This window comes from Lissotriton helveticus, chromosome 10 (genome assembly GCF_964261635.1).
Source record: "Lissotriton helveticus chromosome 10, aLisHel1.1, whole genome shotgun sequence".
Classification (NCBI taxonomy): domain Eukaryota; kingdom Metazoa; phylum Chordata; class Amphibia; order Caudata; family Salamandridae; genus Lissotriton; species Lissotriton helveticus.
In genome coordinates, this window is record NC_136071.1 from 1,002,585,155 (window position 1) to 1,002,609,006 (window position 23,852).

The following is a 23,852-nucleotide window of genomic DNA, read 5'->3' on the forward strand; positions in this document are numbered from 1 at the left end:
AATCCTGACTTACACATTCTCCCTAAAACGTTAGTGATCTAATGTTAGAATGTGACCAGGCCTGACCTGAAAGTAACAAGTATGTATTACGAAAAGAATTTGCCACACACACCAGATGGGTGGACCTCTGCCAGGATGATGATGGTCATGGTTTCCACCGCCCTACTGAACTGCAAGACCATCCACCAGATTTTAAATGACCCTCTTAGTTATATGTTGGGTGACTACATAGAATGTTTAAGACCACCTGCGTATTTGAGGATTTGTACCAATATCATATTTGCCATTTAGCTGCAAAGTTGGCATAGAAACACATTTGTGACATGTGGTTTTGAAGACCCACCAGTTCAGCAACTAGCTCTATTTCTACCCGAAGAAGACCAATGAGAAACATGGTAGGTGCAGGCAGCATTATGATTGAATTGGCACCCTGCTCTTAGGTGCCACCCTTTGCTGTGCATCTGCTTGTGCATGCCTGCAGGTGACAAGAACAATGGGAAGAGGCGTACCTCTGGTCCCGGTATATGATACAAGCACATCAGAGCATGCAGTGGGTGCCAGTGGTGATGAGCTCCCCTCTAAAGAATGCTGGGAATTGTAGGCTTGCTTCATCCACTCTCTATGAAGCTGCTCATGGTTTATACAGGTGATTAAGTGATACGATGTCAGTCCGATGGCATCAGGTGGTAGTGATGACTGGCCAGAATTTCTGCATGCGAACAATTTCTCCATTTAATGTCTGCGCCTTATAAGCATTTATGCTGAAGTGTCAATTCTTGTAAAGCACTAGCTCACCCTAGCAATGACGGTGCCCATAATTGGAAATTAGAAAACAAACATAACTGCATAAAGATGGACCTAAAATGTGTCTAACACAAAGCATCAGCCCAATGAACAAGTCTCATCCTCTATCTTCAAATGTGGAATGAAAACATTTTTCCTCTGAAAAGATCTAGGCTAAAACTCCTAGCTACATACTATCAAGAAGGAAGGTGGAACACACGGGCAAACTGTGATCAGTGTAAAAAATATTTCACCACTTAGTACAATAAAAGCACTTTGGCCTATTGCAAAACAATCTATACTGATATTAACCTCACTGCCTGACAATTGTTAGCTATTGTGATTAGCTAAAACACCCCACCAACAACCCACAAAGATGCAGTAGTAAAATTGTAGCACTCTAATAGCGTGATATGTACGGAATGCTTAAGAATTCTACCACTTCACCTGTCTGTAGAACAAAAACCCATAACAACCGCACTGTGCCCATTCCAGGAACCATACCATACCTGTGCATCTGTATTACTACACACAACCAACAGTCATTGTTTTTGTGGTGGTTGTTGACCACAGTTTTATTACTCATTTCATACGTCATATTTGTACAACTCCCCTGGACACCTTCTCGGGCCGGGGTCATAAATCATTATCATACATTATCTCAATTTGTTATCAGTCAGTGTCATTAGGACATCATAAAGCATGGGTCATATATCATCAGGTATCATAAATCATTCTGTCATCGTTTTGTTGTCATGCATCGGTCTCCCGGAGCATCATAAATCGTTGTCATAAATCATGGTCATAAATCATCGGGATGTCATAAATCATTCTGTCACAAATCTGTCATCATTCTGTTGTCATAAATCATTCTGCATGGGCATCATAAATCATCACCTGGCCATAAATCGTCTTTTTGCTCATTTGCATATACTAGGGTCGTAAATCACCCTGACAGCTTGTAGATTGTTCTTTGTTGTTTTCCACGCCCCAGTGCGTGTGGGGGGTAGCCTTTTCCCGGAGCCAGGCCACAACTCGTTACCTTGCTAGTCTCTCCTGCACCCTGCCGTCTGGCGGGGGCTGGGCTGCATGTACCATCTACATGTGCTACCCCGATTTTTTGTCAGGCGTACTCACCCAGCCGTGAGGCATCCCAAACTGAGTGGCCCTCCTTCTACACACCGCCCTGTCGGTGTGTTTCCATAACCAAGCCAATACACCTTTTGTTTCCACCCCGTTGGGTTGGATTTGCACTCCCCTCGTGCTCTCCGCATGGGGGTAGGCTCTTCCCAGAGTTAGGCCTCATCTCGCTACCATGTTGGACTCTTTTGTGCCCTGCCGACCGGCAGGGGCTGGGCTGTGAGTGCCGTCTCCGTTTGCTACCCCTTTTGTTAGAGCACTTCACTCAGCCGTGAGGCATCCAAAAGTGAGTGGCCTTACTCCCAGGATGTCTCCATAGATAATCGTTGCACCCTTAGTTCTTCTCGTCCCTGCCAGCACCGCGACGCTGCTATTGTAGGTGTGGGTGGGTGGGACTCAAAAACAGTTGGTGCCACTCCCCAGCTCCCTGTTGTAAAAGGTGAGTGGCCCAGGGGGAGCGTTGTCTTATATGCCCCTCCCCCTTTTTTTCTTCCCTTTGTTCTTGGGGAGGGGGATGAGATGGCGTCGGGCGCCTTTCGTCACGCGCCGATTCCCGGAGGCCCTGACCAGCGCAAACCGGATCTATTCCTTGTGTGCTCGGGCGACCATTATGGCGCCGGCCTTCGAGGCCCCCTTCGGGGGCGGCCTCTGCAATAATGCAAACCGATGCCATGTGAATGAACTGAGTTTAAGCAAACATTCACTAACATACATTCTACTCACACCTTTTATACCTGTTTTGCAAATGTTCTCAAACCTGTAAAGGCTAAATAAGTATAAATGAAATGCAACAGAGCAGAACACAACTATGTCATAAATGAATTCAAGTGCAACTCAATAGAGAGTAGAGTACAGTCGCCCGTTGCATGGAGTGAATCATACAATAATACTATAAAGAGCCATTAGTAAACAGATTTGAAAGGTGAAAAACACCAATTTTCACATTAAGATAGCTTTCTGCATCTTAATTCAAGAAGAAGAAACACAATCTCGGTAAAATTATTATTTTTCGTTAAATAAGGAGCTTGCCTTTCCTTGAGAGTTCTGTGAGATGATTTTAGCTAATACGAAGCATCAGAAAAGTGACAAGAAGTAAACATTGCAAACAATTGTCAATACAATTGTATGTAGTCAGTTGTCCACTTTTAATCCACGATCAGGCCCATAAATTTAAGTCCCATTCTTCACATTATTTTTGTATAGATGTCATTACAGTTGTTTCCAAAAGGAATGCAATCCAAAATCCAATGTTCACAACATCGTGTCATTGGAATATCAAATAAGAGACAAGCCAGCCAACACGTGTTACGTGTATCGCGCCACGCGATATGGACACGAGGAGCAATATCCCGTGAGATAGTGATCCCTATTTGGATTGATCATCTCTGCAACTTTTGACTTTACCAGACTTTGGCACTATTCTGCTCTATGGATGTAATACTTACCGGGTGGAAGGTTATCCACATACCGCCCGAACAGCCCTGAACAAGTCGAGGTGTACTACTTATCGACGAAAAATGTTTTGACTGGCATGTTGTCGCTTTATTGATTTTCCAATGACACAATGTTGTGGTATTGGATTTTGGATTGCCTATCTTTTGGAAACAACTGTAATGACTTCCATACACAAATGGGCCTGAACGAGGATTAAAAGTGGACTACTGACTACATACAATTGTATTGACTATTTTTGGAGTGCTCGGATTTGAACTTTGACTTATTTTTAAACCCCCCCCCCCGGGTCGGCAGTGTGGGATTGTGAATGCCAACCAATCCTTTCCTAGGAGCACCACGTATACTTTGTATATGATATATACTTCCCCTAAATAAGAGTGCAGTGCGCCCATTTGCTTGCTTTATACCTGGTTACCATATTCTGTTTATTTGAGATTGCAAACAATTGGTTCACCTGTTTTCTTCGCATATTCTTGTAGCAAATGTGTTCTACTGCTAAGAAATGAGGACGTCTAAAGAATGTTTGTATCATTTCCAATCTTGCCTATTAGGAAACCTTCAGGGATTACTGATCAAATCTAAACTGAAAGACTTATACCGTGCACTTGGCTCTTCCAGCCAAGAACGTTGCCATCCAGGAATTAGTCTTTGCAAACCCACATCTAAATGGTGTCGTTAAAACACCAAACAAAATATCCTGTCAGATGTACAGGTTCTATAAATTGTTTAGACTGGAAGCACTGCGGTTGTGAACACCAACCCACACAAAACACACTGGTGAAAACAGACAAAAACAGTAGGGGAAGGAGAACAATGAAGTGCAGTCATCTCAAAGTTTATTCATGAAAAATCACTTTCCGGGCCATTACCCTTCCAATCAACAGACCCCTCCGCCTTTCCTTCACAACCGACAAACCGACTATTTACCTTTCCTCTCGTTGGGTGGTATTCCGAGATTATGTATGCTGTTTAATGTCAGTAATAAAATTTCTCCTTCTGAAGGGAATTCCAGGTGCACTTGCCAGGCACGGGGTTTGCGATGTTACACGACTACCTTAAAAAGTAGACTTTATGTGGTAATATTCGTCATGCTTTTTTAAACGAGCGGTTGTCTACGGTTGATTTATAATTGTGAAGTGAGTTCTAGCAATAATTGCATTTGGTATATACCCAATTTACAAATTCGACATCTCACGGCTTAGATATCTACTGCTTTGAACCCCGAGCTTCAGATTAAAAAAAAAAACATTGTTTTCCTTTCCCCACACATTTCCCACACACCAAGAAAGGAGCCCCGACCTCACCTTCAGCTCTCTCGAGGCCACTTTGGACGCCAGCTCGATGACGCAGCCAACGGCCATGCGTGCCGCTCCGGACGAGTGCAGCTCGTTCCAAACGGTGTCACTGTCCACCTGAGCAAACAGAAAGCAGAGGAGCAGAAAGAAGAAAGAGCGTGTAAAAGAAAGGAAATCTGCGAGGGAGGGAGGGCTGGCAGGGTGACAGCCAACGTACAATAACATTAGTCTTCCGTCCTGGCCAGCTGAACGAGCCTTCTGGACATGTCTTTGCTTACACTTTTTCTCAACACAGATTTAGCCAATGGAAACACATTCCGGCCATGCTTCACTGCCATTCCCTGTTTAGATTTTTCATTACAAATAGCATTACATAGAAGAGATCAGACCTAGTCGCATCCCAGCTGGTCACCGGGCCAGAAAGATAGATAAGATAATAAGGAAAAGGGGAGGGATTTTGATGGGGGAGTGGGGTCTTTTGTGTGTGTATGTATGTATGCACTGTAAAAACTTTACGGTTTCTTTATTCGGAAATAACATTGAGTCTGCTATGAAATACCAAAGCAATTGACCTAAAAAACTCCAGTTGAAGGAATATTTTGGTGACGATTGAAACAAAAAAAATACTGCAACGTGCCAGCTCAACTAAGCATGATAATCATAATCCCGCCTAAGGACTGCTCATGACCTCAGATATGATGTCACTGATGACATCATTGATGACAAGTGACACCCCAGGTATCAATATTGGCATACTCAATATCATCACGGAAGGTCTTAGACTTACAACTATTTATTGTAAGATGAAAGTCATTACAAATACATCATACAAAATGAAACGATACAGATAAACACGGGGAAAATACTAACTTCAAACTCAACTATGAATGCTTGCATCATGGATTAGTATCAGCTTAGTTAGAAGCGTTGTCCATACATTTAAATAATGACACAGGAATTGAGCGTTGTAGTCAGTTCAACACACAATTATTGCTTCCCTACTTTTCTTTCTGTTGAAATGATATCACTGAAGGTGTTTAATGCACCTATAGACGTCATTACAGCGCCCATATATTGCTTCTGCTTACTGGACCTTCAATCTTCGGCCATGCTCAGCAGGCCTGCAGACTGGCTTTGCTCAGCATTTAGTGAGTGTGAAAGGTTATTAAACAAAAAGCCCACTTAGCCTATTTTCAGCTAGCTTGGGGAGCAGGTTATGGCTGGCGACCAGACTCTGTGCTCAACACCCTACATCTATACCCCTATAGATGGAGGGGTACAGCTGTTGGGTATGCCCAGAGTGCTTTGATGCAATGTCTGGACTACAACACTGTGACTCTGAAACCTACCTGCATCTTACACTGTACGTGGCCTCCAACCATCGATCTGTGGATGCCAAACCCTTCATTCAAGAATCACTGTCAATATCTTCAAAGCCTATTTCCTTGCCCAGTGAGGTCTTGATGCAGACAATGCAGTCAAATTCAATACTTAACAGACCTGCTCCCAGCACACTATACAGTCCTTTCTAGATGCAGCCCTTTGCTTTTTATAGTGAGCCAAGGGTCTCAGCGGCCACAGCAACGTCATTGATCATATTAATGATGCCATTCTTGAAAGCATCATGCTGAGGTAACAAGCAGGATATTGGTGGTTTGCCATTGTATTATTTACAATAACTGACACATTCAAGTGGCTATATGACTAAAGAACAATGCATTTCCTTTATTATACATTTTATGAAATTCCTTCCTATATAATTACGTCATTTGCCCCCTGCCTAAATCAAGAAATGACTAAGGAAAGCTTTTGGTTTTGTGCAGTGGGTTTTAGGTAAAGAGTGTGGTCTGCAACTACAATATGCACCCAGCCAATGTTCCTCCAGAATCTTCTGCATACAGCTTGTCAACCTGTTTGCCTAGCAACAGTGCTCCCAGTATTCATTTCACGTGGCCCTTTGCAGTGCACATAGGACATTGTATGCTGGGGTAGGATTTCTGGAAATGTCTTGCACCCGGCCGCAAGCCACCAGAAAACACTCATGCAGGCCTCCAACTGGGCATAGCAGAATCTTGGTGTAGGGAATGGCTTCATCCACTCCATGCAACCAGTCTTTCAGATTGGAATGCCACTTTGGGTATAAAGTCCTTCATGTTTAAAAAAAGTATTTTGGAAATTTATGGACCTAATATGCACTAATGATTTTGGCCATGCCCTACATCAAGTTTCTGTACACAGCAAACTAGCTGCACATTGTTTATGTCCTCATTCAGCAGACTCGAAATAGTACCTGGCCAAAACTAAAACTAGTAATTCACCACTATACCCATTTTTGATTATTATATTTCTGTGCTTGAAGCGCAGATACCACAACCCTTTTCATCCACCTGCCTACCCTATTGCTCCTCTTATTTTTATTTGTTGGGCCCTGTATGGAGGCAGATCCTCGAGAGTACTGTTTTTGTTTTAGCCCAAAACACTCACAAACATCAATGGTCCAAGGCAATTTATACAACAATGAAGTAAGCAGTAAGTGACATCAATGGCCATATACAATATTGAACATAAATGCCCACAGACATTAAGAAACACCAATGGCACAGACTAGGAATACGCATATTAATCCAGACTCAGTAAAGAGAATCAATCAATCCAAGCAGTAATGAGCATCTTTGAACCCAATGTTGAATATCAATGCCCCCTGGAAGTATAGAGCATCATTTGCCCCAACACTAATAGACAGCACTCGCCATTGGAACTCAATTGGCCCCAGGCAGTGATCAAATCAATGGGCCATGAAGTAATGAAAATGAATGGCTCGTGGCAGTATAGAACATACATTCCCCAAGCAGTAATGAAGAGCACTGGTTCTTAGCAGTATTTAAAACAACTTGCTCCACACAGTGAAAATCAAGGGTCTTAAACTGCAATGACTGTTTATAGCCACTTTGTTAGAAATGCTGGTCTCTAGTTGGCAGTGACATGCACCCTTTCCAAGTAGCGACCCTCCCTTCTAGTCAGGGTAAGGTGATTACACATCTAACACTTCTAAGATAACCCCTGCTCACTTCCTTGGTAGGTTGATACGGGCAGTCAGGCTTATCTCAGAGGCAATGTGTAAAGAATTTGTACATAAACACACAGTAACATAGTGAAAACACTACAAATGGACACCACACCAATTTAGAAAAATAACCAATCTTTATCTAAACCATACAAGACCAAAATGATAAAAATCCAACACACAGAACTCAAGTTATGATGTTTAAAAGGTTTAAAACAGTTCAGTCAATATAAAACTATGGACGAGTCACTTTTAGAACAAAGCATCTGGGTTGCATTAAAATCAAAGACAAAAACAGGCACTAGGGGAGGTGAGGTGAGGTGCCGGAAAGCAAAGCGTTGCATTGGTTCCTTACATGAAGGGAAGGTGATGCACCAGTTCCTTACACTCAGGGAAGGTGATTCCTTGCTCCCAGGGGAGGTTATGTATCGGTTCCTTACTGCCATTCTGGGGAGGTGATGCATCAGTTTCTCACTGCGCAGAGAGGTGATGTATCGATTTCTGATTGCACAGGGAGGTGATTCATCATTTCTCCGGACAGGCAGCCTCGGTTCCTCACTGAAGCCCAATGTCAATGTAGACTTGGCGCACATTTGCGATGCGTGGAAAATCCAGACTCGCTGGATTCAAAGCGGCAGTGGAGGTCCATTGATTCTCCCAGCTGCGAACAGGTGCTGAGTCGATCCTTCAGCCACAGAGCAGCAATGCAATGGTTCTTCGGCCTCACAGAAGGGCCTGCATCGGAATCGGAGCGGGTGTCTCGAATGCTAGCTTATGGTGAGGAGAACAGGTGCAGAAGGTCGCATCATGGATTTTCCTCTTCCTTCTGCTGCAAAGTCACTTCTAAAGGCACAGAACTTGAGGTGGCACCACTTGGCAGGTCGGAACTCCCAGCAGAGGAGGAGTTCAGGGGCTGCAGGTGAAGTCTTTGATGGCCCAAAGATTTCAAACAGGAGGAAAGCATACACAATCCCATGGGGAATCTCCTCAAGCAGGGTACAAAAAGCAAAGTCCAATCCTTGTTCTCTCCAAGACAGAAGTAGCTACTACTGGCCAATCCAGCACAGCAACACAGCAAAGGGGCAGTACTCCTGCTGACAGCTCTCCAGCTCTTCCTCTTGGCAGAGTCTCATCTTGATACAGAAGTGTTCCGAAAGTCTAGGCTTACTGGTCCAATACTTATATCCCTTTTGGCCTTTGAAGTAGTGTTAGAAATGGGACCTCTGGTTGGCTAAGGCTCGAGCCAAAGCCAGGCAGAGACCACCACTCTAGTCAGGGCATGGGAGGTACACGCCAAGGATAACCCCTGCTCACCCCCCTTGGTAGCTTGGCACGAGCAGTCAGGCTTATCCCGGAGGCAATGTGTAAAGTGTTTGCGCAACACCAACACAGCAGCAACACACTAGGCACACCACTAAAATAACTCCACTCAAGTTTATATCAAAAATAACCTTTGTATTGTCATAAACACATTAGATCATAATCGCACAATGTAGACTGTGCCAACTGGCACTAGGCAGTATTTACAGGGGACTATTTACACATGACAGGGCCAATGGGCCACTGCTAAAACCATCACAAATCACCAATTGTAAATGTAGCACAAATAGTAAATGTAGAGCACAACCAGTAACCACTGGCGAAATATTGAACTGAGAACTGTGGGCCAGATGTAGGTGGCCATTTACCGGCCGGTAACGGCCGATTTTGGCTGTTACCGACCGGTAAATGGGTTTTTGGGATGTAGGGGCATCATTTTACAGATTCGGTAAATTTACCGAATCTGTAACATACCGAATCGGCAATTTTACCGATTTGGTAAATCCAAGATGTAGGTATCACTGTTTACAGTGCTACAGGCCTTCAGAATTCGGTATTTTACCACACAATCCTATTGTGTGGTAAAATACCGAATTCAGGTGTGCATGCACATCTGTGCATGCACACCTATGCCATGTGACAGACAGACATGCCCTTAGGGCATGTCTGTGTGCCACATGGCGCACATGCCTGTATTTGGGGTGCTAGAGGGTGTCAAAGTGACACCCCCTGCACCCTTGCTGGAATCGGTATTTACCGAATCGGTAAATACCGATTCGGTATTGCCCATTGATTCCTACGGGCTTCAATGCCCATAAGAATCAATGGGCATTACCGAATCGGTATTTACAGAATCGGTAAATACCGAATCTTAACAATTCGGTATTTACCGATCCTGAAATACCTACATCCCCCCCTCTATTTTACAACTTCTTAAATACCGAATCGGTAAAATTCGGTATTTAAGAAGTGGTAAAATAGAATTACCTACATCTAGACCTAGATCCTGTAACCTAAAATATAGGATGCATAAATCATATCAGGCATGAATTACATTAGCATAAACCACATGAATCACCTTAGGCAATAATTAGCATGAACACAGTGTGTCCTAATCGGGGGCGCACACACTGAAACTAGCCCTAGGCCAACTGGCCTCTCTCACAGGGGCTCAAATGCCCAATGTCCAGAATGTCCAGGCTGGCTGCACAGGCTGTTAAAGCAAAGTGCGCAGATGCACAGCCTAAATGTAGCAGCTGCCCACTATATGCTGGGCAGCTGTGAAAATGAGCACGGGCACCAGCGTGCCCCCTGAGCTCCTCTCTGGGACTCTAAGAAACTATGACACCACGTAGCAGCTGCCTGCGCTCTCGCAGGGCAGCTAGGAATGGTACTGGCACCTCTGTGCCCTGGGGAGCCCACTTTACTGGGGCTGGTCTGGTGCCAATATCAGGCACCACAGTGCGACCAAAAAGAAAATGAGCCTGGGCACCCACTGTGCCTTGGAGGGCACCAACAATGCTCCTAAAGCCCCAACATTGGAGCTGGCCGCGCTCTGGGAGTAGGTGCCGACTATGTAACTCGAATGGAGGGGGGCGCGGGCCTTCCTGGGGTAACTTCCCCTGCGATGTTGTGCATGCAAATGCAGGGGGGGTACCATAAATACCCCCATGTGCACCCCCACCCCCCAAAATTCCTGGGGCACCGCAACGGGCCCCCAACTTCAAAATCTGCATGCCTTTCAGTGGTGGCGTGCTTCCTCCTGCCTGCATCCGTATATGGATGGTGGTGTCTAGCAGACACCGCCACCATATTAAACCCTTTTCCGCCCGGTCGACTTGTCGACCGAGGAGAAAAGGGGTGGACGGGAAGACCCCCGCCAGACTAATATGGCGGGGGAAAATGAGTGGCAGGCAGGGAAGAATGTAGGGCAGATCACCACCGCCATGCGGGCGGTGGCAATCCGCCCTACATCCTAATGGGCCCCCAAGTTCGGAGTACTTTGCTCAAATAACTCATCACATGAACTGAGAGGTAAATGTACAATGATGTGTTTTTATCTTCAAAAGCGACAAAAAGATGTGCCATATTTTAATAAGGTGCCAGCAATTATCTGAAGTTATCCTGTCACTAGAAATCTAATACATTCTGTACAGCAACTTGCATACTTAATGGCTCCGGGTGAAGCCTATGTAAAAAATGCATTTTTACAGCCTTGCAACATTTTAAGATATTTGAATCTAGGTATAACTCTGGCGACAGTCTGTTCCATGCCTTAGCTGTAACCACAGACCTCCCAATTTTGCTCTCTGGTATTTTGGTACCGGGATTAGACAGGCGGAGTTCAAGCAAAGCTGTGCCAGCGAACTCTTTGCTAACATTTAGTCATACATTCATACAGAAAACCCTAAATAGTGCTTCCGGTTCTGCCTAACCATGCACTAACTTCCTCGAGCCACTGACCTCACTGCGATGTGGCTTCCCTTCACCACCCGCTTTTCTGCCCCCGGGGATTCCAGACAAACATATAACAGTCACAAACGGGTTTGGTTAATACATAAATCAATACAGCGTAAAATCAGTAACATTTTCAAAATATTTCAGAACATTTCATAAAACATTTGACATTTGATATTTGATCGATCAAAACTTCATTTAGCACCAATTTACCTACCTACCTATCTTAACTAATCCGTAACCATGCCTCTGCTACCAGAAAATATACTGATAGAGCGCGCAGGTCACCTGTCTAAAATTTCTCCAAAATACTCACCTAAGCCATATACACATGAATCGCTATTTCTCAGATCAGGTAACCTGGGCACTGACTATCAGATATTGTACTTCCTAGGTCCTATACCCTTGACTTACACTCCTGGTCACTGGTATCCGTGGGCCTATGGGATCAGGGAGTTTATCATAATGGATATGGTAGCAATACAATAATATGCACTCATATAATAACCCCAGACTCAAGAAGTTTTGAAAACCTTTATCTAATCTTCATCAAAAGTCATAAGCCAAAGGTTTACAGCAAGCAAACTATCCATAACCAGAATCATGAAAAGTGAATAACTATGCAAAAGATATATTATGCCAATTATTTAGAATGCTAAAGGGAAGGTAAGAACAAGGAACATACTGAAAATGAACTTATAGAAATCAGACTATGAAATGATTTTTCTAAAGGATAGGAAAAATAAGGGACATGCTAGAAGTCACAGTTTAATCGTTTTCAAAGGGTGGATAAGAAGAGGGAACACAATTTATAATGAGGAAAATGAAGTAGCCATGTAGCTATAGAGAAGCTAAGAAAACGGAACACGCTAATAATTCAGGATAATCATGTTAGCTTTTCTAAGGGAGGGTAAAGAAATAAGGAACATCTATATTTTCATGAACAGTTCTTTATCTTCAATTCTAAAGGAGGGAGAAAATGGATCATGCTAAATAGCAATAATCACGCTTTTGTTATTTATCACAAAGGAGGGGGAAAGAAAAGGAACATATGCAATTATGACTTTAGCAAGATTCAGGGAGGGTAAGAAAAGGACGCAAATATACTATTTGTTACCCACACAGATTTACATTTACCTAGAACGGTGTGAAGACCAACCCTGGCCACGGGTCAGTTAAGGACAGAAACCCCGAAAGTTGCAAGCGCCAGTAGGCCAGCAAGTGCATGTCAGAATCAGGACAGGAAAGACCAGATTTGGATCAGAACCGGACCACCGAAAGTTAAGACCAGCACCCGAAGTTCAGTTGCAACGCCTGCACTACTCCCTCTCTGCAGCTATCAGTGAAACCCCGATTGGGTTATCGATTTCCCCAGCAAAGTGCTTCGCCAGCACTTCAGGTCCCAGAACCCCGATTGGGTCAGCGAGTCTTTTGACAGAGTGCTCCACAGCACCTCTGTTCTCGATCAGCTATTGAGTGCGTTGGGTCAGTGACAGGTCAGCTATTCGGACCAGTTGGACAATTTCTCTAGCTAAACCTACGCTAGTTATACTATTTTCCAGGTCGGTGTACCACCCCCCAATGTTGCAAGTGTAAGAATCCCCAATTTCGATTGGACAAAGGAAGAGGACAGGTCATCACACCACCTAATATTTTAGAATTTCGCCGTCTCCTATTCAAATTAATGTTCCCGCCCATTGAATTCAGGTTCTCATGATCTCTTTATTTTATATAACAATGAACAGTCTATTGACAAATACATTGTAGTCTTTTGACTTCTTTTTAGTGGGGTCAGACTTGAGTTCCCAGGCACATCTTGGCTGTGTCTGCCATCTGGCTTGAGTTCAATAACACAGAGTTCATCCTCTTGCTGTGGACTGTCATGCGCAGAAAGGATTTTCAAAATGGAGTAAATAGCACCTCCCAGGCCCAAAGATTACGATACATGAAAAGTAAAAGGATACAGTTTTAGAACACAGAATAAATGAATACACTGTATACCATGAATCTCTACTCTATACCCATTACTTTATAATAAACTATAGCATTAGGATTAAGCAGAACGGACACCTTAGCAAAAGCAGCAGTGCAAGCTTCTCGCATGTGAGAACACAAAGCAGCCATCTTAATTCTAATGCGCAGATGCGAACAGTTTCCCACCAGGACAACGAATACGTCACGTCACATGGGTATGACCGACGCATGCGCAGTCCAAATTCCCGCGTAGCAGCGCCCATTTTTAGCTGCAAGCGTATTAGTATTAGTAAACACATAAGCAAGCTTCTCTCGGACACCCGGTATGTAGGGGAAAATGTAAGTTTAGTAGGACAAACATGTTGGTCACTTATTAATACTGTTACTCGAGGTTCTTGAATACAAGCAAGTCGCTTTATGTGCGAATCCTTGCTCCATCAGTTGTCTAGGAGGAATGTATTCTTTAAACATATCAGATATATAATAAGACCGTGCTACTGGGTAAACAGTCCTATATACCACTCAAATGGCCTTGAACTGGCATCTCTTGTCAACAGGGAGTCAGTGTAACTGTCCCAGTAAAGTCGAGACACTTTAAAATCATCCTGCTGCTGAATTCTGTTGAAGTTGTAACCTCTTTATAAGGTAATTTGGAAGTCCAACAACGAGAGCATTCTAATAGTCCAGTCTGCTTTAAATCAGGGCTTGTACCAATAACTGTCAAGAATGTTGAGGAATAAAAGGGAGGACCTTCATTAGTTGCTTCATTAGCAGGAAGCATGTAGACATTCATTTATTAATCTGATACTCAAAGGGGATTTTTCTATCACATAGCACACACAGATTATGGGCAGTGGATGCATTGCAACTATTGCTTTTTTAAATTCACTGCACACTCGCACATCTGTATTGATCCTAGTGATCAATATTTTGTAAATACCTTTTGCTTAGGTATCTAGGTTGAATAAAATACCTACACATTCTCAAATTCACACATTATGCCCTTTAAAAGGTTTACCTGGGTATCTGATAGACACCATCCAAAAGAAAAAAACTCACAAATGATCTCCCTAATTAACAAAGCTGCTGATTTCGTCCAGATAGCATGACTTAATAGAACCAGGGCTAACTGGATGCAGTACCTATATGTGGTATACCTAAATCCCCTTGTCAAATATATGTAGCACAGTTAGATGGTACAGCTAAAAAAAAATTCAGGCATATATTTTCCACTTTCTGAATTCTGTCCACATTTGAGTAGCCCCAGATCCCTGCCCCATAGCAGACCCCTGACACAAAGTTGCTACTACATATAGTAGACATCTTCTTCAATGGCCTTATACCACGCCTGCATGCAAATATGGGCGTGTTTGATTTTCCAAACAATGCTCATTTCCAGCAGGGAACACCAATTATTTGAGTTATTTAAAAGCAGGACTAAATACAGGAAGGTGTCAGTAGTTGAAATTCAACTACCATTAAGAAGAAGAGTTCAAGCCTTCTTCTTTGCTGGGCCAATTATCATGGTAAATGTCTTATCAACATTTATCCTCATTGTTGGAAATGGCCCTTTTTGCAGGGTTATCCCCAAACTTTTTGCTTCTTCCTCCTTTATTTTTCCTGACCTGTGGTTGTTGGCTATAGGACTCTGGGCACTTTACCACTGCTGATCAGTGCCAAAGTGCATATGCTCTCTGTATAAATTGTTATTGTGATTGGTTATCCATGATTGGCATATTTGTTTGACCAGTAAGTCCCTAGTAAAGTGCACTGAGTGTGCCGGGCTGTTGATTCAAATGCTACTAGTGGGCCTGCAGCACTGATGGCGCCTCCCACATGAGTAGCCCTAAAATGGTGTCTCAGGCCTAACACCGCCATGCTTGTGTGTAGTTGCTAACTGCCATGCTGACTTAGACTAGTGTGCCCACTTGCCAGGCCTAACCCTTCCCTTTCTGTGCACATTAGACACCCCTATGGAAGGCCCAAGGTACCCCCCTGGGCAGGGTGCAGTGTATGTGAAAGGTAGAGCCTGTACTAATGTAGGTGACATGCTCTGATAGTGAAATACTGACAATTTCTTAGGTCGAGCTGGTGTTAGCAGTGCGAAGCACTGCATCCAGCCAACATCTATTGTTACTGACTTCCTGGGAATGTGAGACAGGGGATGGGCACGCGCAGGGAATTCTCCCATGTGAGCGCGCACGTTCACCCACATGCCGTGCACATCTCCTGTCCCACATTGCCAGGAAGCGTATAACTCTTACACACAGACACACACACACGCGCGCACACACACACACAAACAGACACACGTGCGCGCGCACACACACACGCACACACACATGCACCCCCTACCCCTCACCCTCCCCCCCTTACCTCACCGGGCTCTTGTCGCTGGTGTCATCTCTGCATCATCTGGCAGAGCACTCGAGCTCCTCTGGCAGCACGACGCGGGGCTCTCCCCTTAGGCATGGGAGCCCGCAGTGTTTTCCGATGTTCTTCACCTCGGGACTTCAGCTGCCGGACCTGGTAGGGTGGGGGTGCCCGCGCATGCGTGGCATTTCTAATCTGGGCTCTTCAGAAGGAAAGTTAGAAATGGCGCGCATGCGCGGGCAGCCCCCGCCCTCCCAGGTCTCCTCACAGCCCAGATGCTGAGCTTGTTGTTTTACAGTCTTTATTTTAGATATCAAATAAACAATTCATAGAAAGGGCCATGTTACACAGCCAATAGCTGAATTTAAAATATTGGAAAGTAGTAGGAGAACACGTAATACACCCAGTGTATAATCCGTGAAGGCCGTTTTACTACGCTAATTTCTACGCTCTATGTCTAATGCTGTTGTAGTATGCTTTGGCCGTACACTATTAAAGGGGTCATCCATCGTTGTCATAGATCTTCAAAACCCAAGCAGACCTCGCCAAATAAAGGAACTTTCTCGGCTATCTGTTGTTGGTGATTAGCAGTGACGCAGGAGTGGGTAAAGGCGAGTGTCTGTTTTTCCCTCAAAACTGGATGGCCCCTTTAAAGTGTACATTTACTTTACGCTACCTCTGGCCGCAGCGACACACTCTACCGCCTCCCTACCTCTGTCTGTGGGGAGGCGGCGCTATCAGCAGATCTCTCTCCTGGCTTGGCTTTCTCTGCTTAAGTAAAGATTGATATGCACGTTGAAACCCAGACCTGAAGCCACGCATCTTATGTTCCCTTACAGAACGGCAAGCACAGGAACTGCAGTCCGGCGCACGGGACACTCCTGAGCCGTGCCCCTCTGCGACCTTTTTTTTTGGCAGAGTTTTATATAGCGCGAACTTGACCCGAATCGGGTATCAGAGCGCTTTACATAGCACCAGTTACATTACATGAGGACACACATTCATTTTTGTTGGGCACGGGGAGATTAAGTGATTCTTTTCCTATTAAAGAAAGACGAGTGCTGTCGCTGGGAGCTTAGGAGGTATTAACTCAAACTCACTAATAGACTAACTTGGACGATGTTGCGAAAACAGTCCTCCACATTCGCACTCATCTGATACCCAGTTTTAGTGTTTTCTATGCTGATAATGCACCTCGATGGAGCACAGTGATGTTTTGGTGAGCATGAGTGAAGATCATGGCTTTCACGTTCGCTACAGTTTAGCACTGCTTTTCTACTGCTTACATCACAGTTGTGCTTAGCATGGGGACCGGCTATTCTTTTAAACGTGCTGTTGTGTGCATGAATGAGCAAATGGGGGGGGGTGAGAGGGGGCTTAGAGTAAGTAGAGCATGGGTCAGGATACTGCGTATGTTTACAGCTATGTGCCTGAGCATTGTTTTGGGGATCATGAACATATCAATTATTTAGGTGGCTGAACAATGGACTGTTTTTTTTCCCTTCCGTGTGGAGATACAGGTGTGAAATAAAGGCACAATAGGTTTTGTTGCAGAGCCTTCTCGGTTACGTATTGGTCACGTAGGGTAATGGGTCCTGTTCCATAATTATCCTCTGCTTGCCATTGTATGCGGCATATGAGAATAGAGTGCAATGACCTCGAGGCTTTTTTTAAGCAGACCACTTGAAGGTCATTCATTCATTTGTTCCCTCTGTTATTTTAAGGGTCGAGTTTACTTGAATTAACCTTTCACTAAGGAGGTTGCCTGGTTGCATTTGCCTGGAATATTCTTTGGTAGAAATGTCTGCATGTTCTCCAGACCCCAAAGCACTTCTTTGCTCACGAACGTGCGACCTGCTTAACCTTGTAAAGGCATACATGTTGGATAGTTTTAACTGCACAACAGATAGTTAAAGCATATTAAACTGCAAACACCTCTCAACATCCACCATGTCTGCATCACCACAGCATCACTCTGCACCACCACAGCATCACTCTGCACCACCACAGCATCGCTCTGCACCACCACAGCATCACTCAGGGCCACCACAGCATCACTCAGGGCCAAGAATGCATCACTCAACCCCACCACAGGATAACTCAGCACCACCACAGGATCACTCAGCACCACCACAGGATCACTCAGGACCACCACAGGATCACTCAGCACCACCACAGCATCACTCAGCACCACCACAGCATCACTCAGCACCACCACAGCACCACCACAGCATCACTCAGGACCACCACAGCATCACTCAGCGCAACCACAGCATCACTAAGCGCCACCACAGCATCACTAAGCACCACCACAGCATCACTCCGCCACCACAACATCACTCCGCCACCACAACATCACTCAGCGCCACCACAATATCACTCAGCGCCACCATAGCATCACTCAGCGCCACCACAGCATCACTCAGGGCCACCACAGCATCACTCAGGGCCAAGAATGCATCACTCAACACCACCACAGGATAACTCAGCACCACCACAGGATCACTCAGCACCACCACACCACGACAGGATCACTCAGTACCACCACAGCATCACTCAGCACCACCACAGCATCACTCAGCACCACCACAGCACCACAACAGCATCACTCAGCACTACCACAGCATCACTCAGCGCAACCACAGCATCACTAAGCGCCACCACAGCATCACTCCGCCACCACAGCATCTCTCAGCGTCACCAGAACATCACTCAGCCCCACCACAGCAACACTCAGCACCACCACAGCATCACTCAGCACACAACAATATCGCTCAGGGTCACCACAGCATCACTCAGGGCCACCACAACATCACTCAGGGCCACCACAGCATCACTCAGCACTTCCACAGCATCACTCAGCACTTCCACAGCATCACTCAGCACCACCACAGCATTACTCAGCACCACCACAGCATCACTCAGCACCACCACAGATTCACTCAGCACTACCACAGCATCACTCAGCACCACCACAGTATCACTTAGCACCACCACAGTATCACTCAGCAACACCACATCATCACTAAGGGGCAAGAATGCATCACTCAGCACCACCACAACATCACTCAGCACCACCACAGCATCACTCAGCAGCACCACAGCATCACTCAGCAGCACAACAGCATCACTCACCAGCACCACAGCATCACTAAGCAGCACCACAGCATCACTCAGCACCACCACAGCATCACTCAGCACCACCACAGCATCACTCAGCACCACCACAGCAGCACTCAGCACCGCCACAGCATCACTCAGCAGCACCACAGCATCACTCAGCAGCACCACAGCATCACTCAGCAGCACCACAGCATCACTCAGTAGCACCAGAGCATCACTCAGCACCACCACAGTATCACTCAGCAACACCACATCATCACTCGGGGCCAAGAATGCATCCCTCAGCACCACCACAGCGTCACTCAGCGCCACCACAGCGTCACCCAGCGCAACCACAGCATCACTCAGCGCAACCACAGCATCACTCAGCGCAACCACAGCATCACTCAACGCAACTACAGCATCACTCAGCGCAACCACAGCATCACTCAGTGCAACAACAGCATCACTCAGCACCACCACAGCATCACTGGTTCAAATATGTTCTCTCAATGTTTCAAGCTTTATTACAAATGTCACAGAAAGAAGTTAATATTTCACTTCTGTTCTTGTATTTTCGTCACAATAAAATACGCTGAACATAATCTTCACAAAAGTTATTTACGAAAGTTTAAGCTATTGCCATTATAAATTACAATAACTTTTATTTAAGTATTAATTATTTTAAAAAAATAAAAACCATTGTTATTTGTAGTAGCAATACTTGTAAGTCACATAAATACAACACGTATTGCATTACAAATTCTATAGGTGTCACATTTGCGAAAGTTATAACTATTGGCATTGTAAATGACAAAGCTATTAATTTCGCTATTTTCAAAACCAACACCTAAATAAAAATGTGTCATTTACAATACCAATAGCTCAAACTTTCCTAATGCAAGAACTATTGCATTGCAAATGCTTGTTCACTATTGAAAGGCTACCTCGCCCATAGGCTATATTGGGGAATGCTGTGTATAATGTTTACCTGCATATCTTCTCATAGGAGCAAGATAGAAAATTAAAGTCTGGTATCCCTGAACTCAGAATTTAATAACCTATTTAATAACCTATATTTTAGGAAGGATGGTTCCTTCACTGGCTGCCTGTTCGGCAGCGGGTCAAATACAAAATCTGCTGTACCATACACAAATGCCTCTTTGGCACAGGCCCTAAATACCTGTTAGACAAGTTCATCCCTTACAATCCTGGACGTTACCTGCGTTCAAGCAACCAGCAATTGCTTCAGGTCCCCAGGATTAAGAGGATAAGACAGGGAGGGCGTGCCCTCTCCTATAAAGGTCCCATTCTTTGGAACTCACTTCCACTTGCCCTAAAGACCAACTTAAATGTTCAATCCTTTAGGAAGGTCCTTAAAACACATCTATACTCGACATCATAGTTCGCTGGTAGTTTTACTATTCAGTTATCAGTCTGGCATTTGCACCTATGCGCAAGCGCGGAGATACCCCTATGGGGGTCGATTCCTGCGCTATATAAGAAAATAAATAACATAAATAAAATAAATAAATCCTGTGTTTGAAAACAGCACTTTTAGACAGTGGCTGTTTTCTTGTCTGACCCTTCTGTGTGCCTTGGCCTTGGCCTGTTTGTGAATTGACAGTCTGTTTGTGAGTGACAAGGGCTGTGGTGGCTCCCAGAGGCTGAGTGAGTCAGTCCTAGGCGGAATAGCTTCATCTGCATCTTGAGTGGTGGGAGGGGGTAGCATCTGGGCCTGAATAGGGTTGTGCCTGCCTTCCACAATGCTGCCCCACCTCCTGCTGGGCGGCTGACGACCCTGCCCCTCTCTCTCAAAGGAAAGAAGGAGTCAGGTAAACAAAGTGCTCCAGGACTGACCAGAACTGGTTTGGACTAGGCCAAGGCCTCTCTGCCCTCAGAGAACAAAGAGAATATTTTTATAAAAAGGGATGCCCAGACCCTAGAGCTTTAGATCATCCTGGAATCAAGAAGGAACCGCTGCCAAGGAGAAAAGCTGGAAGACTGAAGAGGAAGGACTGTCCTGCTGTGTGTTTGTGGGCTGACCTGCAGTTGCTATTCTGCCAAGGAGAGGGGAATGACTTTGCTGTTGCTGTGTCCCCTTGCTTGAAGATATCTCCAAGGGCCTGAGAAGAGCTGGCCTCCTGTTAAGAAGTCCAGGAACAAAAAGACTGCACCCCCAACTTCCCCCCTGAACTCTGCTGTGTGAGTTCTGATGCATTTGTGGGGCCCCTGGAGGTTGTTGCCTGCTGTCTGGGGAGCTGGACAAGAAGAAAAAAGAAGATCTACAATTTGCATGCATCGCCCGCTTGCGGAGCGCGTCGTCGACAGTGCGAAAAAATTCCAGTCACGGTAAAGATCATCGCAGCGCCTGTTGCCGCTGCAAGAACCGACGCATTGTTCGCTGCCGGAGCGCATCGCCCCGGTGCGGGAAGATTCCTGTTGCTGCGAGTACGGTCCGAGAGCCTGTCGTCGCTGTGAGAAACCACCGCACCGCTTGCTTGCGGACCGCATCCCGTCACTGCGAACATCGTTGCAGAGTCAACGCATCGAGGGGCCGCAACAGAAAATCAACACTGCGCCGCGCATTGCCGCCGCACCGAAGATCGTCACCGTCCCGGAGATCGTTGCATCGTGTCGGTGCAAGACGCTTCCTATCGAACCTGCAACCCGGAATCCATACAAGGTATCGCATCGCTCCCCATACAGACCGGATTTGTCGCAACACGCCCAGGTTGTCGCATCACCTCTCCAGGGTCTCAGGAGTGACGCATCGCTTGTTTTTCAACGCTGCAGTTGCCGCTAGGAACTTTTGTCGCATCTACAGGTACTTTGGACTAAAAGTGATGCAACTGTGGATTATTTTGGTGCAACCCTTTGAATTCTTTTTAAAGACTTATTTTGGAACAGGGTATATTGGATTTTTGTCGTTTTGTGTGGTTTAGATAAAGATACTTTATTTTTCTAAACTGGTGTGGAGTCCATTTGTGCTGTTTTTACTGTGTTACTGTGAGTGTTGGTACAAATACTTTACACATTGCCTTTGATAAGCCTGTCTGCTCGTGTCAAGCTACCAAGGGGGTGAGCAGGGGTTATCTAAAGAGTGTATCCCCCTTTCCCTAACTAAAAGCAAGGGTCCCTAATTGGTCATTGGTATCTACCTCTGCCAACTAGAGACCCCCAGATCTAAAACTCAGTCTCAGGTTGTCCATAAAAATGGTGAAATTATCAAGTATACTCCCAGCATTCTCTGTGCTGGCCATCAGAATGGTGTTGTCTGCATAAAGCAGAACAGGGAGTGGGCATGAACCTGTTTAGGGCATGCCACATTCCCTGTCCACTAAAAATGTTTCTATTATATTTAATGTAGAGTAAAAAGCAACAGGACCAAGATACACCCCTGTCTTACTCCTCTGCAAAATATCAAAATGATCAATGCATTCACACTTACTGCCATAACAAACACAAGCTGCAGTACCAGCATACAATTGTCATAAAAATATACTATAGATTCATCTACACCCAAGTCAGCCAACACTTCCCACAGCTTGGAGTTACTGACACAGTTGAATACACATGACAGAGCCACAAATGCAATGTAAAAAGATCCATTATTTGCTAAAGTATACTTATTAAATAAAAGATTGAAATATAAATATTGTACGACCCTGTCACTCTGTTTTCTGAACCCATACTGTACATCACACACCATATTATTTTCTTGGGCTCAACATTCTAGTCTTGACAGAAGTATCCTCCTCACCACCTTGAGATGAGAATATAAAAACCTCTGTAGTAATGTGAATCAGATTTGTTCCCTTTTTAAAAAAATGGGAAAATCACAGACTTATTCCATATGGGAAGCTGGCCACATATCGAGATTTCTCTCAAAATATAAGTGACTATGAGTGCCCAAAGTTCAATGTTTACTATAAACATGTCTAATGGTACCCCATCCAGTCCCGGAGGTTCCCCTTTCTACAATTCTCAATAGCACTAATGACTTCCCCTAACTCGAACTCGAGTGAGCCGGGCATTGTCATGGCTTCCCTACGCAAACTCTATGACGAAGGTGAACTTTCCTCACGTGAACCTTAAGAATAAATATATTACAAATGATTTACCCACATGTCCAGGGGGTATTACAGTATACACAAGGGGACTGGTATTGTACCTAAAAAAGGGGAGATTAATAATATTCCAAAATGGAGTATTGGCCATCTGCCTATTAACTTTTACCAAGGCAAACCATCTTCCTTGATGGCGCATTTGTGTCTGGCTATGGATTTTTGTACAACTACCTGCTTTATTTTATAAGCTCTACATTATGCGGAGATTTATTGAGATCCCATCGTGGATGTCGCCGCTGTACCTGTCGTATTGCACCACATCAAGAGAAGTGCCTCGCATCTACGGGGTTGCGTGCCGCCGTTGGAACTGCTGTCTTCGCATCACGGAACAAGGGTGTCACCACTGCAGTTGACGCATTGCGCGGAAGCGTCTCGCAACATCGGAGAAGAGTGTCGCCGCCAAAGCTGTTGTCATCGCATCACGGAACAAGGGTGTCGCCGCTGCAGCTGATGCGTCGAGTTGAGACTTCTCGCATCATCGGAGAAGCATGCCGCAACAACAAGAAGACAACGTCTTTATTTCTTTGCACCAATATTTCAACGCATCACCATCTTTGCAACACTTTTCGTTGCCCTGCGTGTCGCATCTAAAGGTACATTGACTCAAAGTGTTGCATTTTAAGATCTAAAGAGAACTAAGCTAAACCTAGCATTTTAAGTACAGTATTGTGGATTTTTGTTGTTCATGGTCTTGTGTTAAATCTATATAAAGAATCGTTATTTTTTCATATAAATCCTGTGTGTTGTCCATCTGTAGTG

The 23,852-nt window shown here is 44.9% G+C and overlaps 1 protein-coding gene across 1 annotated transcript in view; it reads right to left on the minus strand.

Annotated features, from left to right (window-relative positions):
* HDAC9 (histone deacetylase 9) overlaps nucleotides 1-23,852 on the minus strand; it is a 2,824,806-nt gene that overhangs the window by 1,373,875 nt on the left and 1,427,079 nt on the right. Inside the window, exon 17 of the mRNA XM_078663676.1 lies at nucleotides 4,683-4,790. Coding sequence (XP_078519802.1) covers nucleotides 4,683-4,790 — 108 coding nt within the window. The remainder of the gene's footprint in view (nucleotides 1-4,682; nucleotides 4,791-23,852) is intronic.